The 19,329-nt window shown below is 40.7% G+C and overlaps 1 protein-coding gene across 3 annotated transcripts in view; it reads left to right on the top strand.

The window, feature by feature from the left end:
- Positions 1-19,329, top strand: part of cdh23 (cadherin-related 23) — a 169,929-nt gene that overhangs the window by 102,169 nt on the left and 48,431 nt on the right. Inside the window, exons 12-21 of one of the 3 annotated variants that reach the window (XM_058058029.1) lie at positions 350-499; positions 849-1,007; positions 10,710-10,774; positions 11,089-11,326; positions 13,074-13,179; positions 13,508-13,635; positions 16,187-16,259; positions 18,110-18,226; positions 18,332-18,444; positions 18,758-18,865. In XM_058058029.1, the coding sequence (XP_057914012.1) occupies positions 350-499; positions 849-1,007; positions 10,710-10,774; positions 11,089-11,326; positions 13,074-13,179; positions 13,508-13,635; positions 16,187-16,259; positions 18,110-18,226; positions 18,332-18,444; positions 18,758-18,865 (1,257 nt within the window). Of the gene's footprint in view, positions 1-349; positions 500-848; positions 1,008-1,079; positions 2,123-10,709; positions 10,775-11,088; positions 11,327-13,073; positions 13,180-13,507; positions 13,636-16,186; positions 16,260-18,109; positions 18,239-18,331; positions 18,445-18,757; positions 18,866-19,329 lie in introns of those variants that run through there. The other 2 variants (XM_058058027.1, XM_058058028.1) reach the window with 2 other exon arrangements.

Below are 19,329 nucleotides of genomic sequence, written 5' to 3'. Positions count from 1 at the left end.
CAGACTGAGATGGTTGGGACATGTCTAGAGGAGAGATAGTGAATATATTGGTAGAAGGATGCTGCCAGGTCGGAGGCGAAGAGGAAGACCAAAGAGGAGGTTTATGGATGTAGTGAAGGAGGACATGAGGGTAGTTGGTGTGAGAGAGACAGATGCTGGACAGGGTTGGATGGAGGAGATTGATTTGCTGTGGCGAAAGATGTCGTCCAATCATACATCATAAAACCTTAAAATCACAGATTTTATCATCCACTTTCAGCAATTAAAGTATGTAGCAAATATATCAGCAAACTTCTTTTGATTGATTTTCTGACTTTAAGTTTGTAAAGTCCTATCCTCTCTCTGGCAGGGTGTAAACAGTATGTTCCAGGTGTTCCTGACAGGGAACAATTCAGAATACTTCACCATCTCCCCCACGGCTGTCCAGGGGCGGGCCGACATCAGAATGAGGGTTGCCATGCCTCTAGACTATGAGCGCATCCGCAGCTACAGTTTCTCTGTGAGTTTGAAGACGTTTGCATATAATACATGGTATACGTACGTATGACAGAGATATTTCCAAGGGCCTTCTATTCTATGTATATTCTGAAATTGTTAGTTGTATGTGAAATGGACTAACTAAATCTAATAAATCATCTTACATTCATTTACCCAAAGTCCATTATTTAGAAATAAGCAGCTTTGTTAAGTATATTTCAGTTGTCATTTGTTCAATATTGTATTTTCAGCTCATTACAGAAGCCTTGTTTTAACACTGCAATTTGGCAAGTTAAAGTCATTGAGTCCAGTGTAAAATCATTAAAGAAATGATCTGATTTATGACAGTCTTCTTTTTTTTTCTTTTTCAGCTCTATGCCAATGAGTCCATGTCTGATCATGTGGGATTCGCCCGTGTTTTCATTGATCTTATCAATGAGAATGACAACAGACCCATCTTCAGCAAATCACTCTACAACATCAGCCTCCCTGAAAGCACACCGAGTGGAACCTCACTGCTTCGTATCCTGGTGAGTGTGAAAAGAACAGAAAAGTGATTGCTTTGAGTTTCTTTTTACACAAGATGGAACCCTCCTTTGTAGGAAAACTGGATGTAAGGGTACTGGGCAGGAAGCACACCAATGCGTACCTCTGCACTCTCGTAATACGTCAAATTCAAGCCTAAAGAATACCCAATGTTTACCCTATGAAGGATAATTCATTTATTGTGAAAATAGAGGGAGAAGCCAACCCAATATTATTATTCATCACAAGCAACCACACCTACATTCCACTTGTTTCAAGTGCAAAATCCACTGTGTGAAAATCAATAGTGTTTATAGACTGGTGCTCATGAAATGGAGATTGCAGGGTAATCTAATACCCGATCAGTGGAGCTGATGTTGGCCTTGCGCCGCCTGTCGAGAGTGAGTGGGCTGTAAAGAGAAAAATATGTGACAGTTCACGGCGAGGACTGCACAGGCATGGATAGCAGCACGCCAATTTATGCACTAATCAATGACGGTTTCCTTAGCCTGACCTGCTCACGTGCACGCAAGCTGACGTTGCCGAGTTGTGGCTGGCTCCTCCCGAAGAGAATGAAATGTACTGTAAATAAAGTGTGCACACACACTGTCTCCTTCAACTCCCTCAAAGTCAACACATGGCGACAAGCAGACAATGTCATTGTAGACTTTACTCTATTAGTTATCCAACATGATTACAATTTAGTGTGTTGTGTCTGTATGTCCGTCCAGTAATGTGTTTGCACAGATTTGTTTACCAGCGTGGGCCGGCTATCATTTAGTTCATTAGTAATTTCAGCAGCGAGTTACAACGGTTGTGATACAATGAACACAGCAGTCAGTTTATTTATATGCTTGAGTCTGATTATAACAGTGAGCTTCCCCTCCCATGTCCTTGCGGTAGTTTATTCAAACTTGGGAATTGGATCGTACTATTTTATTAGGTTTTGCTGGTATTATTGTTGATGTGAAAGAGGAAGAGGGAATAAGATGATGATACCACCGTCAAAAGCTGCACGGCGAATGAGTGTTTAGCGCGCAGGCCACACAGCGAGGAGACCCGAGTTCGATTCCACCCTCGGCCATCTTTGTGTGGAGTTTGCATGTTCTCCCCGTGCATGTGTGGGTTTTCTCCGGGTACTCCGGTTTCCTCCCACATTCCAAAAACATGCTAGGTTAATTGGTGACTCCAAATTGTCCATAGGTATGAATGTGAGTGTGAATGGTTGTTTGTCTATATGTGCCCTGTGATTGGCTGGCCACCAGTCCAGGGTGTACCCCGCCTCTCTCCCGAAGACAGCTGGGATAGGCTCCAGCACACACGCGACCTTCATGAGGCTAAGCGGTAGAAAATGAATGAATGAATGAGAAATTTAATTTAATCGGTGCAGTGGCATCTACATATATACTGTATATGATTAAAAAAACAGTGGATCTGGCAACTACAGTGGTACCACAGTTTTGTTATGAATTCTTTCCAAAAAGTCAAATGAAAAACACAATTTTGTATTTTTCATTGCTTAATTTCTCTTCTGATGGCAATATCATAAGTTGGACACACCAACCAATCATGTGATAAAATGCTCACAACTGAAATAAACAGTGTTGTTTAGTTTTTTTCTGGTCAGAAAGCCAACACATTGGACATGCACTCTGGAAATACAGCAAATGTGTATGAAAAATTGAATTCAATGTATGTATAATACAGACAGCCACTGCATTAATGCTATTACTGGTTAATATAAAGTACATACAGTATAGCATGTGCTTTATTCATGTTGTAGCTATGACATTAGCCACATGAGAACCAGGTAAATAAATGCATGAGGTATCCCATACACAAGCATGTGTACTAACCTGAAGCTCATTTTAGCAACACAGTACTCTGTTTGAAATACTGCTACTACTTCCACTGCTTCATTCATTATGCTTATCTAAATGTGTTGAGGGATGCAAAGGCATCAGATGGCCGCAAGGCGCAAAAGATGGTGGCCATATGATTTTTATGATCAACACTGATGGCTGTGTCATCTAAATGGCTTGCAAGTCCATACATAATACACCTATACAATGACTTCATGCCAAATTAAATGTCTCATTGTTGCAATAAACCTTCACTGGGGGCGTAATGACTGCAATTGTATTGTGTTGCCATGTATTGTTCCTAATTTGGGATGCAGACTGATTTCTCTTGATTAATTTGAACGATTAAAAAAACAAAAAAAACATTTTTACATCTACTTTTACTTCTACATCTATTTCTCCGAGTTGCTGGATAGTTTGAAAACCAGCCAGAATTTGGTGTGACCACTATTTGTCTCAAATACCGTATTCCACCATCCAGAGCATCCCAAGCATGCTCAGTCGTTGACATGTCTGGCGCCTATGCTGTCCTGTGTTGTAGATCAAGTGGCCCATGGTGGTTGTTGGGGTATGGCCAGGTGTATGTTATGGACTACAAACACAGTTACACTTTATTTATGGCATTTAGAATGCATGGAGATTGTCACAGAGTGGCATGGTTGTGACCCCAGAATGCAGAAAGTCTTTAATGCTTCAGGAGGTGAAGTGGAGAATACAAACTCGAACAAAAGGCAACAGTGCAAAAAAAAAAAAGAAGCAGCACACAGGCAGAGGAGATCAACGGGAGTAGCTCTTTAATGGCCAGCATACTCACAGGACATGTCACCCATTGAGGATGCTCTGCATCACCGTATACAGTATTTAAATGTTAGTCATAGTAGGTACTGGCTGGTTTTGGGACCCCCCTTAACCATCCCTATACAATTACATTGTACATTTTGGAGTGTAGGGCGGTCGAGTGGTTAGTGCGCAAACCTCGCAGCTAGGAGACCAGGGTTCGATTCCACCCTCGGCCATCTCTGTGTGGAGTTTGCATGCGTGGGTTTTCCCCGGGTACTCCGGTTTCCTCCCACATTGTGTGGCTGTGTGGCTGGTTGTGATTGGCAGGCGACCAGTCCAGAGTGTACCCCGCCTCTCGCCCGAAGACAGCTGGGATAGGCTCCAGCACCCCCACAACCCTTGTGAGGAAAAAGCAGTAGAAAATGACTGACTGACTGATTTTGGAGTGTATATATAGTCAATGCAATAATAATCCTGTTTAATCAGCATCTTGATATGCCACACATTTGAGGTGTATGGATTGTGAATTATGAATGCTCACAAACGCAAATTTATGAACAATTTTTGAAAGAAATATGCATTTTGTGCACATAGAAATTCATCCATTCAACCATTTTCTATACCGTTTATCCTCATTAGGGTGTATGCTAGAGTCTATCCCAGCAGCTCATGAAAATGGGAGCAAAAAGAGTGTTGCATTTATATTGTTGAGTGTATGTTTTAAAACTGTAGCATCGGTCCCTTAATAATTGGTAAAAGTCAAACCCAACGACTTGTGATGGAAATTGGGCCTGTTGATAGAGTATTCTCCAAAGATAATGTCTAAAATTATTATATCAAGAGGTGGGTGTGCATGTCTGTAGTTGAAAACTGTGTGGCGAGAGATTTCTAGACAGGGTGGAGTCTAGTAGATGTTTATGCAATGTTTTATGCCTATGCTAATTAGAATTATGCATGTTGTTGCCAGCTCTTCTAAAAAAGTACCCCACAAGCAAGCTGATAATGTTGCTGAAAGGCTTTGTTTAGGTTAATATTCATTGCTCCTCTGATCAGAGCTGATGTACAGAGGTAGCGGATGCATTTTGTAGTGCCCACTCGTGCATCCCTATGGACACTTACAACACATAAGTACACACACAAATACAGCTGTTTAATATTTATGCTTTGCAGTGTTACTTATCAGTATAAATATTTATTGTGATTTACTCTTTTGTCTGTATCCTTTTTCCTCTCACAGCCCCTCTTTCTGTCCTTTCTGCTAATGTCTCGACAATCACATTGATTACCCAAGAGTATGGGTCCTCTCTTATGTTATGATGTGTTTGGGGTTTTTTTCCTCAATGACCCGTATTGTTTTCCAGCTTGGAGTGTTGCTGTTAGCCTGTTACTTCACCAGCATTCACTATGCATGTAGCTGTTTATTTATTGAACTTTTATTTACCCAGGCAAGGCAACTGAAAAGAGATTCTCATTTGCAATGCCGACCTGGCCAAGAGGTCAGCTGTTGCCTGTAATCGGCTCAAAGGAGGCCGATTCCTTCATCCGCACAACCTTGGCAAACTTCACATTTTAGTAATATAGGACTAAGGGGAGCCTAATATTTTAGACACCTGGCCATTACACCTGCAAGAAATTAAGGACATGATCCTTGCAGCTGTAGCAGCTTGCTTTCTTGTAGGAAAACATTCTATGAGATTTTGCCGTGTGTCTGTGGAATTTTGTGGTCCATTCTTGCAGAGGTGAGGTCATAGATCAGTGGGACTGGCTCACAATCGATTGCATCCCAAAGTCATCAAAGTGTGTCTTTACGGGTGGTCCTACGGTTTAAGGCCAGTTTTGCTGTTTTGTGGTAACATACACACAGCCATTAATGATTAATATTGTACAATAAGAAAAAGAGAACTAGTTATGTGCACTCGGCGGAGTCATACACAGGTGGAATACTACAATACCAGGTAGTCTGGTCGCCACATTGAGGAAGGATAACATAACTTTAGTTTAGCTATTCTGGTGTTCAACATGTGTAAAAAGGAGTTTCCACATCACAACAGTCACTAATGAATTCTTTACTTCCTGTAGTCGATATACATGATGCACAAAGAGCTAGCAACATCAAGCTCCCAGGCGAAACCCCAGGACGACGCCAAAGCTCGCCATCACCTCCACAGGTGAACCCGATGAACCCGGTTTCTCTGTAGCAGTACCAGGAATGATGATTTTATGAAGACCCACGTCTTCCTCGGCTGTCAATTCTGCGACTGTTTTTACTTATCAGTAGTGATGGGGGTACACAAGGAGAATGTGTGGGATGTTGGGATGTGTTAAATTGGAGTTGGCGTACACTACAGATCCTTTGAAAAGTGATTGAATTGGTCAGTATCGCTTAATTTGTTGTGACTTGTCATCAAACGTACTTAAGATACTGCTAAAATAAATGATATGAAGTACAGTTTAATTATGTGGCCAAGTGGCGTGCTACAGTTAAAAGAAAATCCCCGTCCTAGTTACAACTGTGCGTTAAACATGTCTATTGTGATTGTGTCATGTCTTGACGTCGGTTCGGCTCCTTCATCATTCAGTGATACTGCCGCTACCACTTTGTCCCTTTTTTTGAGAGTGTGTTTTCACTGTAGTCACAACTCTCTAATCTCATTCCTTCATCATTGAGGACAGAGGCAGAAGAAGAGGGGGAGGATGAAGGCCTTTCAGCAACGTGAAGCTGCCAGCTGCTTTAAGCCTTTTCACTGGCAGCTCAAAATGCATCTCCAGTTTGTGCGTCCAACACCCGCCTCTTTTCTATACTTCTGAGTAAAGGCTATTTTTTCCTACTTCACGTGTGTTTAGAATATTTATAGCAGCTTAGACATGATAAGTGTATTTTTTTGCAATATTGCAATAACTGTACAACACCTCAGTACGATGCGGTAAAGTTTACAACTGCTGGAGACTTGAAGGCATGGACGGACTATTAAATTATCATCCCACATATGTCAATCCAAGACCTATTATTGTCTTTTGAAAGGATGTTTGCTCATGAGATAGTTGCTGGGAGACGCAAAAGTGAAACTTCTATATGACATATTCAATAAGTGTGTGAGGAATATTGAAAAGACGGGAGGGTTCTGGAGATAAATCTAATCTAATAATTATAATAGTCACTCTTATAAACAATGCACAACGATGAGCCAATTCAAGAAACAATACAAGCAGTTGATGTTTGCTAAATACAAGGATGAAGAGTCTTGAACCAGTCATGATGTGCTATACATATCACTATATTGACACTTACTATGGTACCCATTATGTCATTGGATGCTCATATCACCTCCTACTTCGGTACAGGACAAAAAAAAACTTAAACTATATTAGGAAAGCAGGAAGTGAACAAATGTAACAGTTACTGTTTGTAAAAGTACCAGATGGAGGGGTAGGATTCAATAAGCTTTGCTTCTTCCTACTCCTTTTGGACATGTGGAACTGTGAATTGTGGGATGCACTCAATTGTAATCTGATGCATGTTCAAATGAAATAAAACCATTACCATATTGAAATATTGATGCGGAATCGTAGAGGAAGTTTAAAGTCAAGTTAGCAGGAGGGGATTTTTAGGGCTGTATCAATTACTCACAGATTTTTGCCATTTGTGATCTGCTGTTTATATTCAACTGGAGTTCATCTGTATTTTGACAACAGGCTTTGGTGACCAATAATTGCTTTTCTTGTCGATGTTCCTCAAAGCTCCTGCAGAAGAAGCAATTTTAGACACCAATCAATTCAAACACCAGCTCACCTAAGATAGGAAAGCCAACTTTAACCGCCGTTCTGTCCCTTTAAATAGCTGGACTGATGATCTCCTCTGCCATGGTGCACAAATGTACACCAACCTGGTCTTCATAGCCAAAAATGTGAAGAAACTCCATTTTCAACTTTCTTTTGAAAGCAATTGAGTGTGACTGTAGCTGGTTTCAGTGTAAAACGAGGGGTTGCATATTATACTGAAAAAGCCAAGTCATGTAATTACACATTCACATACACACACTGTGTGCATCTCCACCCATGTCACAGACATGTACTCATAGGCCCACATTCATCACCACACCTGTAGACTCAAGTACGTATAGTGAGACCTATACACACATGCATTAGTGTGTCGCCTGCTGGCTTCCCCTCTCTGATGGAAAGAAACACATCATTTAACCAAACTGGTCAACTGAAAACTAATTTCTCTTTTGTAGTTAGTGCCTGAGGCCCAGTGGGGTTTTTAGAGTTTATATTGGCAATCAACTGCTCACTGACTTTTTGTGCACAAACTCCTTAACAACTTAGTTTATATTTGAAAAAGAATGCTGACTCCATTGCTTCAGTGCAGTGAACATTTTAACCAGTATATTTCATATTCAAGGTATTTTGGTTTTTGTGGTAGTTCAAGAAATGCTATAGTACACCGTGAGGGCTTGGTTTATATCAGTCTGTTGTATTTGGTAAGTTGCCTACATTCCTTGTCTATTAGCTTAGGTTTAGAAGGAGGACCAGTGTGAATTCACCTTTTTACATATTATAAATATGTAAATAATTATAATGATTATAAATTATAGATTATAAATTATTATAAATTGCCAATTATATATGATTATAATTATTTATTACAGGGGGGAATAATTATTATAATGATTATAATGATTATAATGATTATAATGATTATAATGATTATAATGATTATAATTATTATAATTATTATAATATTATAATTATTATAATTATTATAATTATTATAATTATTATAATTATTATAATTATTATAATTATTATTCACAGTTAATAGTAGGATTCAATATTAATACATTTAATATTTTAGTAGTTAGACCATAGAAAACCTATTAATGATTTTATAAATACTGTTTTAGATTTTTTTTTACCATTATTAGAGCCTTGTTGACATCAAATAACACCCCTACAATAAATGACAAGGTTTTTAAATTTAAACATGAAGTCCATTGAGTCCTTTTTATCCCTTTAAAGCCCTTTAAAGTGCAGTCATTATAACCTGTAACACAGTCTTCTGATTTAATTAGATTGTAAGAGCTATAAAACAATACCGTAAAAATGGCCATGCTTTTATTTCCATGCCATTTTACAGGTTTATAAATAAACACAAATCTAAGAATACTCCAAAGCATGATAAAAAGAAAACGGCCTTGCAGCGTACTCACTGTTCATGTATACAGTTTCACATTTAAATGAGCGTTATGATGTGTTACATGTCCTTCCTGACGAAATATTTCAGCTTGGGCACATGTCACCTATTTTTAAGCTCATGTTGAAAGGAGTAGTTCATATACTGAAGTAAAAGGGAAGAGTTATATTACTTTGTAGTAAAGTCCTACACCAGCCTCTTTACAGCCTGTGTCTAAAATGTGTTTTTGTGTATCTTAAGTTAAAAGTCTTTGGCCTGCAGTTGGCAAAGTGACTTGTCCACACCGCCATGATGATTGTTCAGAGGATGGGAGTTAATGACTGATGGAAGGGTAGAGCAAAGATGCCTATCGCCTTTTCTTCCTAACCTCGCACCCCCTCTCTCACCCTCTCTCTCTCACAGTCTCTCCCTTTCTGTCACGATGGCAAGAGGGGCACTAGAGCTCCCCAGAGGAGCTGCTGTCGCCATCTCGATAGCTGTCACGCTAACACCCCCACTGCTATCATTGGAGCACTTATGGGCCTGTCACTCACCTGGGAGAGAGGGAGCAAAAGAGAGGCAGATGCAAGGGGGAGAGTGTGCAGAGGAGATATGTAGAGGAGTGCACGGGGAGACCGTGGAAAAGGAGGTGGAGCAGAGGATGCATTGACGGAGGGGGGGTTGTAGACAGAAGGAAGGGGGGGGAAGATAAAGGAGTTAGAAAAAAAGGGATGAATAGGAATTCAAACATAAAGAGGGGAAGACAAGAAGGGAGGAAAGGGTCTTCAAGACACGGCAGATGAAACCTCAAAGGTTAATAAAAGAACCTGACTGGAGTTCCAAAGTATTTTCTGCCCCTCAGCGTGTGCCTCAGTGCACTTGTCTACAAAGGCATTTGAACATTAAAAAGAAACATTGATTTACCATCTATCATGATGTAGGGGGTGAGCCCGAGCAACATTTTTACTGGGTTTACATTATCAGTAAAAAAAAAAAAAAAAAAATAGATCCTTGGTTCTTAAAGTGGGGTACGCCAATTCTCATGGAAGGGTACATGAATAAAAAAACAACACTCATGATGTGCTATACATATCACTATATTGTTACTATAGTCATTCTATGGTCATATCACCTCGTGACAAAAATAGAATTAAAAAAAATATTTAAAAAAAATATATTAGGAAAGCAGGAAGTGAACAAATGTAACAGTTACTGATTGTAAAAGTACCAGATGGAGGGGTAGGATTTAATAAGCTTTGCTTCTTCCTACTCCTTTTGGACATGTGGAACTGTGAACTGATTATGGGATGCACTCAATTGTAATCTGATGCATGTTCAAATGAAATTAAACCATTACCATTACCAACACTCATCATTATGAGTGCGCCTGAACGCCTCACTCTGAGGAGTGCACAGACTGTCCATAAAGAAGGGAGATATTGTGATTTTATAAGTTTATTAAAATGACGTTCTTCAATACAACGACAGCATGTGTCGGGTTTGTGGAGTGTGTTGCTTCAGGGCTATTACTATGACTACTACTACTACTACTACTACTACTACTACTGCTGGGGTTAGTATGGTTGAATGATTATAGTATGGTTACTCAACTTCACTGCAAAAACTGAAATGTAAGACAACATTTTTATTTGCTTTTCTATAGCAAATTAAGTACTAAAATCTGAGATATATTAGTTGAATAAGCACAATAACCTGCCCACAGAGCAAGCAAATTTGACATTCAGAAACATTATGTTATGGGTGTCAAGCGCCTCCCGTTATTAATAAAATATACTTTACTATATTATCATTCATTAATTTATCATAATAATGTGTTGCTTCATGACTGTACAACTTTGTGTTGCTTTGTTGACTTTTTTTTTTTTGTCCAGGCTACAGATGGAGACGTTGGCACATTTGGTATCGTGCGTTACTACTTCAGCGATGAGCCAGACCAGTAAGCTACAGCAACACAGATACACAACAATCACACACCATACTGTGCATTATTTACCTTCATCCTGTTAGGATGGAGAACATTTGTCATGTCATCTTTCTCCCATTTTGCCAATATTCACTCTAAACTGCCCATGTGAGTGTAAGTGGTTGTTTGTCTATACGTATGTGCCCAAGGTGTATGCCGCTTGTTCTCACTAGGGTCGCGGGAATGCTGGAGCCTATCCCAGCTGTCATAGGGCAAGAGGCGGGGTACACCCTGCACTGGTCCTCGGGGAAACAACTAATCTAAATTGATTGTTGAATTCTTTCCAGGTTTTCACTAGATGCCGAAACAGGCTGGGTGATTCTAAGGTCCAATTTGGATTACGAGTTGATGCGTCGCTTCACGCTGACTGTGCTGGCGAGGGATGGAGATGGGGAGGAAACCACTGGCAGGATCCGAGTCAACGTGCTAGACGTAAACGACAATGCACCAGTCTTCCAGAAGGAGGCGTATGTGGGCTCGCTCAGAGAGAACGAACAGGCTGTCCAGCCGGTCGCCCGAGTCAGGGTGAGGGGTTAAAAGTTACAAATGCGCATCTATGCTCATACAGTGACTGTAGTTGCAATATAACGGGTCATTTCATTGATCATAATGAACTGCTCTTCTGGGAGTAGTGCATTATGGGTAGAAGTTAAAATAGCTGTTGGTAGTTCTAAACTTGAATTAGTACTGGTATACTTCCAAGCGGGCTGCTCGGGGGTGGTGTAGTTATCGCACAGACCTCACAGCTAGGAGACCCAGGTTCAATTCCACCCTCGGCCATCTCTGTGTGGAGTTTGTATGTTCTCCCCGTGCATGCGTGGGTTTTCTCCGGGTACTCCGGTTTCCTCCCACATTCCAAAAACATGCTAGGTTAATTGGCGACTCCAAATTGTCCATAGGTATGAATGTGAGTGTGAATGGTTGTTTGTCTATATGTGCCCTGTGATTGGCTGGCGACCAGTCCAGGGTGTACCCCGCCTCTCGCTCGAAGACAGCTGGGATAGGCTCCAGCACCCCCCGCTACCCTCGTGAGGATAAGCGGTAGAAAATGAATGAATGAATACTTCCAAGCTACCTTTTGAGTGTTAAGTTGCTGTGTGATGAGTTTAGTGTTCTTTGAAAGATTATACTGAGTCAGACTGTTATATTGAACAATTACCTTTTTAAATGGGTTGACAAGCTCCCCATGAGTTCACTTATAGCTGGTAAAAGGGCTACCAGCACTGTATTGAAATAATTTGTAAATAATTAATAAAGTATAGGAGATGTTACAAGATTAGAGCATGGTCATAAATTAACAGTGGCTAACAGTGTTAGCCACAGTATTCAAACTTTAAGAACAAAGTAGGGGCTAATACACCAGTAATTATGGTATAGGTAAATGCAATTGATCCAATAATGATGCAGTTGTGTGTTGGTCTGCACTGTATCCAAGATGAACAGGCGGACCTGGTGTAGCGGCTATCCGTCACTGCCACACAAAAGCCAGAGGTGCACAGGCACAATGGTAACTAATGGCTCAGCACTTCCTTTGATTGCGCCCTGAAGAGAGAGCCCATTACGTGGTTTGTAGCGGTGCGTCCAGCGATGGCTTACCTTGCCACGGTGCATCGTGGAGGCTTGTGTTTACACTGTTGAACTTCAAGCGATTACTTGGCTCACTGTGTTTGCTTGGTCTCAGCTAACCTTAAACGCCACCGATATTAATTAGCTGCCCGCTAGGAACTTGGAAGCCAGCCGTCAAATTCTGGGTCAGCAATTTGGCCTGAAACCAACCTAATGGACACAGACCTGGAAAAAACTGAAGAAAGAACTCCAACTTGCACTGCTAAGGTTGAACTTTCACAAAAGTAAAAGAACTGTATTTGTTGTCACATTGACTTTTTCTGGTGTGCTTTCCTTTGCCACTCATAGGAAGAAAAGTGCCAGTTAGTCAACATTTTGGCATTGATTTCAAGAGTGGGTTTATGCATGTAACCACAAGGTTTGACAACTTCCCAGCCTGGAATGACAGCATTTGAATTTGAGGCCCATTGCTCTGTAAACATCTGGAGGAATTATGACAAAGTCCAGCCAAATACAAAATAATGAGGGGGTGGCATCATTGTCGTTGCCGTGGAGGATTATCCCTGGAAAGGTTTCGTTTGGCCAGTATTGAAGCCTGGGCCTCTAACAACTGGAACCAGCTTAAATGTTTGCAGTAACATGCTGCCAATGACTGACAGTTCTAACATCTCTAGCTTTCTTCTGTACCCTTCTATGCCGCCCACAGGCAACGGATGAGGATTCTCCACCTAACAACTTCATCACTTACACCATCATTTCCGTCTCAGCTTTCCCTGATTTCTTCAGCATCATCATGGTGGAAGGCTATGCAGGTATGCTTAGAATTTAAATGTGTGGACAAAAGTTTGATTTGACGTCAATCAATCAGTTAGTCAGGGTGTCGGCTACATTTCTTAGCCTAAATCTTAATTATACATCTGGTGAAAGCCATAGCTTAATTATTTATACCTTTTAGTAAGTGTTCTGAAAGGTTTGTTCACTTAGCAGATAATTTTCAAATATATATGTTCACAGTTGTATGCCTTGGCATGTACTCTTTATTTACCTCCCAAATTTGATTCAACTGTGTAAGATAGACACACTTTCAGACTAGTGCAGAAAACCTTACCTTTCTTTTCTCTCATGGTTTTCCTTCATCAGTTATCAGTGTAACCAGGCCTCTGGACTACGAGAAGGTCCCTGGTGGGACAATCCATTTGACAGTGATGGCCAAAGATGGGGGAAACCCAGCTCTGAATAGTACTGTCCCTGTCACAGTGGAGGTGATTGTAAGTACAGCCCTGCTAAATGCATACTCACATAAACATCCAAGGCTAGATAGAACAAAAATGTCAATGAGAGGAGGTACAGCAAACAGCGAAGGCAGGCCCACCCGAATACAGACAAACAGACACCGGGGGCCACAAAAGCTAAAACTAATTACTACAGTGGAACCTTCTTTAGCATTATTAATTTTTTCCAGAAGGTCCAACTCTAACCGGAATGGATAAAATACATTTTTATCATGAGAAATAATGTAAATCAATTAATCCTTTTCAGAAAGCCCAAAATGTTGACACAAAACTTGCTTTTATAGTTTTATATATTTATATATTTTTATATATTTTGTAGAAAACCATTTGAAATGCATATAAATACATACAAATGATGAATGAGAGAGATTTAAGGTTACACGATGTGGCAGCGAGATCAACACCTGTACCTTTTCAACAACACCTTCCTGTTTTGACATGATTTATGTCGTGAATTAAACAGTGCTTCTCACCTCGATAACCTAAAACGGAGCCAAAGGAAGTTGCAAGTGACAGCATTTTGATGAAAGAAGGTGAGAAGCAAAACAGGAAGGTAGTGTCGAAGGTGTTGGTCTTGCTGTATCACATTGTATCTTTGAGAACAGTCACTTTTTCAGGTTAAAGTAACACTAAATGTTAATTTGTATTCATTTTGAGTTGTTTTAAGCATTTAAAACTATCAAAAAGTTTATGTGTGAACATTTTTAGGGTCATCGCTGATGACATCATAGATGAGCGACAAAGCTGACCCCTCCGGTTCTGGTTGCCATTTTGTTAGCAAGCTAAGGATGCTAACAAGGACATTTGGGCTCACACGGTGTATTGATAACACAACAAGACCCGAGCCATATTGTACATTTGGTAATGGTAATGGTAATGGTAATGGTAATGGTAATGGTTTGATTTCATTTGAACATGCATCAGATTACAATTAAGTGCATCTCATAATCAGTTCACAGTTCCACATGTCCAAAAGGAGTAGGAAGAAGCAAAGCTTATTAAATCTTACCCCCCCCCCCCCCCCAATCTGGTACTTTTACAATCAGTAACTGTTACATTTGTTCACTTCCTGCTTTCCTAATATAGTTTAAGTATTTTTTTGTGGTTTTTTTGTATTTTTTATTTTTTTTAAACACAGACGCTAACCAAGGTTCCACTGTACTATAAAACAGACACCAAGGAAAGGAAGGAGCCGATTGGCTGACCAGATCAAAGGGAGACATCAAGCAGAAGAAGGGGACATAAAAAAATCTGAAATAACCGTAACTTAAATATGTTCATTCTACTTTCTATGTGAGGATCCTTAATAGAAAGACTGACCAGAACATTGGTCCAAAACAGAACCATAACAATGATAAAATATGTTTCTTATTGAGGTAAGGGTGACAATACCATGAATGTTTAACTAAATTACTACTTTTTGCTGATGATTTTCATTTATTGTGTTCAGGTTTCTTTGATATTATCAATACAGCAGTAGCAAAAACTTCTAAACAAAATCTCTGCTGACTCAGTGGTCACTTGATAAGCATCCATGTTATATCCAGCCATTACATTCTGTGATACACAAGACCAGTAAACATTTCTCACACGGTACACCCTGCATGAAGGAGAAATGCTGTGGGGAAAAGAAAGCAAAATGTCTGCTGCAATGCAAAAACCAACAGGGAGAGATGATCACAATGCTCTATTCCCCTGCTATTTTTCCCGCTCATTCTCTCCCTCCTCGGCCCGCCACAGTGTTGCGACTCGCACACACCACTGCGGTTTATCAGTTGATGGCAGCATCACACACGCACAATGCCCTAGTGTAACATGGAGGCCGCATAGATAATGGTGCCAGTTACTGTTGTTAAAGTGTTAACATTTCTCTGCAGCTCACAGCTCAGTGGGAAGCCTCTCTATGAATAACCACACAATGCAATGTGTTCATGTGACAAACAGATTGGAACGCTATGAGTGGGAGGCTGAATGAGATGCTGTGGGGAAGTGTACGTGAAGGTTGATGCCGATCCATGATGTAGATGTTTCTATCTCTCAAATCTTAATTAGCCGTATTTGTTTATTCAATAGAACGCCTGGAATCATGCTCTACTGTCCTTTCTTCGGCATGCAGCACGGGATTGTGGTCAAAAAACAGAATTATGGTTTAATTTTTCTTCCTACTTACCCTGTCCTTTCTCTGACAAATGTGGCAGCGTAGCCCTCTGCTATGAAATGAGGGTGCCCACTAGTTGTGTGTTTTGGGATATATGTAGAGATGGGTACTGGTAATTTTGCTTCTGCAGGCATCAACCAAATTCCGTCAATATAACCAGGTACCGACTCGGATAAAAACTAAAAGTTTCTTTTCCTAACCTGCAGTCCAGGCCCCAAAGTCAGGTTTTAAAGGTGTTCCGAGCTGGAATGAAACCAGATGTTGTGAGACAGAAGGGCCAACCACTCGTCTTTCAACCTACCACCTAATGTTATTGTGCTCGTATTGTTTTCCACACTGAGAATGTGATGATGTTCATACCTCCTCCAGGATGAAAACGACAACCCACCCAAGTTCAGCAAGCCATCCTACATCGTCAAGATTCCCGAGAATATTAATGCTGGTAAGTTGGGTTTTACTTTTAGACTTCCTCAGATGTACAGTATATGGTCTGGACAACAAACATACGCATTATGTTGCCTCCATCTTGTGCTTTAGGGTGTCCTTTTTCCACCTTTTCTTCAAGCCTTTACTGTTTTATTTGTTTTGATTTTTCATGATGGTTAAAATAGTCCAAATGCTGGCTATTGACTATTCAAAGCTAAATCACAGGCTGCTGTATTCATTTCCATGCATGCATTCAGAGAGCCCTTTTATCCAAGACATTAGATTAGCTTCCACTTGCTCGAGGGAAATGAGATATTTGCCTGCCCCCTTTTTCTCTCGCTGAGCTCCAGCTTCAGCTCAGTCCACTTTTTGTGTCTCAGACATGATTTGAAGGAGCACATCTTTGAGCAACTCGGGCCAGTGCTGAGATTTAGTGGACTTTGGCCAAAGCTCTCGGGTTTAAGCTGCACGGGACCAACGGGTCGGGATGCAAGGCTGTGCTCTGGGCGAGCCCTGCATCTCTGTCAAATTGCTTATCCAGCCGACTGTCTGTTCATTGATCAGGGCTATGCCAGTTATAACCATAGGCAAACATGCTAATGGTCCACTAATCCATTAACCCACTGGCTGCCATATCAGGGATGCTGCGGTCAGTATCAGCTGAAAAATCACAGATCACCATTGGCTAGTACTATCGTAGCCCGCAGTGATCCCTGTGTGTAGTGTAGTGTCCCGCCCTAGCTCTTGGGCAGCAGCCTACTGCCACTTTCCTTCACAGTACGCAGGCTTGTCGAAACTAAAACAATCATGTCTGTCGTGTGGAATTTACCATCTTGTTACTGTAATACTGCATTTGAAGAACTACCTAAAATTACACAAATATGCCTTATATTATATATTATCAGTATTTAATGACATCTTTTCATTAGATTGCATGGGATTTTTTTGGTATTATTACTAAAATGTGCCTAATTAAGTCGACCGCCTTTCTGGGCATAACATTTGAGATCCAAAGGGATGATTTCTATAAATGGGTTGTGTATATGCATTATCAATTTCTTCACGATTGTTAAGCAGCATGAAATGACAAAATAACTGCACAGCATGAGAACATGCACAGTGACATCCTGTTCAATGGAAAGTACGGTTAAGTTTAACATAAAAACCAAAGCAGCTAACAACAATGCAGGTAAAGGTGTACAAAAGCTTTATTGCTGTTGTTGTCCAGACATAATTAACAAAAAATCTCTGTTAGATACATGGAATGACTTTGAGGCAGGATGACGCTGGATAAATCAGTCTTTTATTGGCGTTCCCCCCCCCCCCCCCCCCCCCCCAAAAATCACTTTATAACTTATACCTTACAACTTATATTGGCAACTCTTCTTCTCTCTTAGGCTGGATCTAACTAACGGCCAAACGCCACAGCTCAGAACCACACACAATACTCTTATCACAAAAATATCACATGAAAATGGAATAAACTAAAGTCAAAGACTGCGTATGTTGATGTCAGTCAGCCAGCCAAATGGGCATTGACATAATGTCGTCCTACTGTGTTTATTATTTTGGTTTCAGTGTAGCTGCACTGAATCCCAGTGAGCAGAGACAAAACAAAAACTGTTCTCACTGTAAAGCAGCGCAATTCTACACCACTGCAAAATACAACCACCCCCACATAAACATATTGTAAGATTACGGCCCAAACTGAGCATTGCTGTCTTTGCAATGGCAGAATAATAATTATTGGATCTCATTTGCCTAATGGCTGCGAGTGTGATCTGCATATCTGCCATCACTTTAGATTTAAATATTTGAACTTGTTCTTGTTCTAACATGAAACGTGTTCCCATCTCTTCTCCACAGGAGCTACAGTGCTAATCGTCAATGCCACTGATTTGGACGCCTCCCGAGAGTTCGGACAGGCTTCACTCATCTACTCCCTGGAGGGATCCTCCCAGTTCCGTCTTAACTCACGCTCGGGTATGTGTGCATGTGAGTGCGTCTTTTAAGAAATGGCATCCACAGATTGATATTTAAAATATACGTATAATATGCTGACCTGTTTTCATTGAATTTGTGGGTCAGGAGAGATCACCACCACGGCCTTGCTGGACCGAGAGCTGAAGTCGGAGTACATCCTCATTGTCAGAGCTGTCGATGGAGGCGTGGGTCCGCAACAGAAGACTGGCATCGCTACGGTGCGGACTCTACGTTCTCTATCTATTATTTGCTACTTTGTTGGCCATTAGTTTTTCGCTGAGTATCTCCCTCAGTCCAAAACACATTCCTGTTAGGCTAATTGGAGACGCAAAACGAGTGCGGCCCGGAGGCGATTCGGGGCAGCAGCCTGCAGCTTATTCATGACAAATACCTGAAAATAAAACTTAAATGTTCTCGGCCGACAGAAAGCAAATTATTTCAGTGTTCCAATACATTTGGAGTCCACGTGTAAATATGTTTTTCCATTTTTTTCAGTTTTTTGCTCTTGAATTGCTTGTTGATGATTTTCAGGTGAACATCACCATCCTGGACATTAATGACAACGCCCCCCAGTGGAGGGATGAGCCGTACCATGCCAATGTGGTGGAAATGAGCCCAATAAACACAGACGTCATATCTGTGAGTGCGATGCCAAACTTGACTGTTCCGTCTTGTGTTCATATGTCTTTGCTTGACAAACTTCTATTGGGTATTGGATCTAAACTTCCACTGGATATAAACTTGTTTTTTATTTTAATACCGGTAGCATTTTTCAATGAATCAACCGCACATTTGTCAAATATATGAAGCCATACATTTTAAAGAATACACAGTACAAAGAGAACACACTGTACTCCCCCAGTAGACTAATTGCCATCGCTGTGTAGGTCATGAGAAAGTAAACGCTTGAATATTACCCTCAAACACACTCATTGTCCTGCTGGTGTCTTTGGCTGCGTGCTGTTGGAAATTAAGTCCAGATCATTCATTAATTAAAGAGGCGTCACTGAGTGTAATTAAGGGAGTCCGATTGCTAATTAAAATGTAGCCTGCAGTCATACGCTTTGCACATTATTCAGCTGCAAGGCAGGAAAGTGAGCTCT

This window comes from Doryrhamphus excisus, chromosome 20 (assembly GCF_030265055.1).
Source record: "Doryrhamphus excisus isolate RoL2022-K1 chromosome 20, RoL_Dexc_1.0, whole genome shotgun sequence".
Classification (NCBI taxonomy): Eukaryota; Metazoa; Chordata; class Actinopteri; order Syngnathiformes; family Syngnathidae; genus Doryrhamphus; species Doryrhamphus excisus.
Note: the sequence above shows the minus strand (reverse complement) of the source record. Positions and strands in the feature narration are given on the sequence as shown.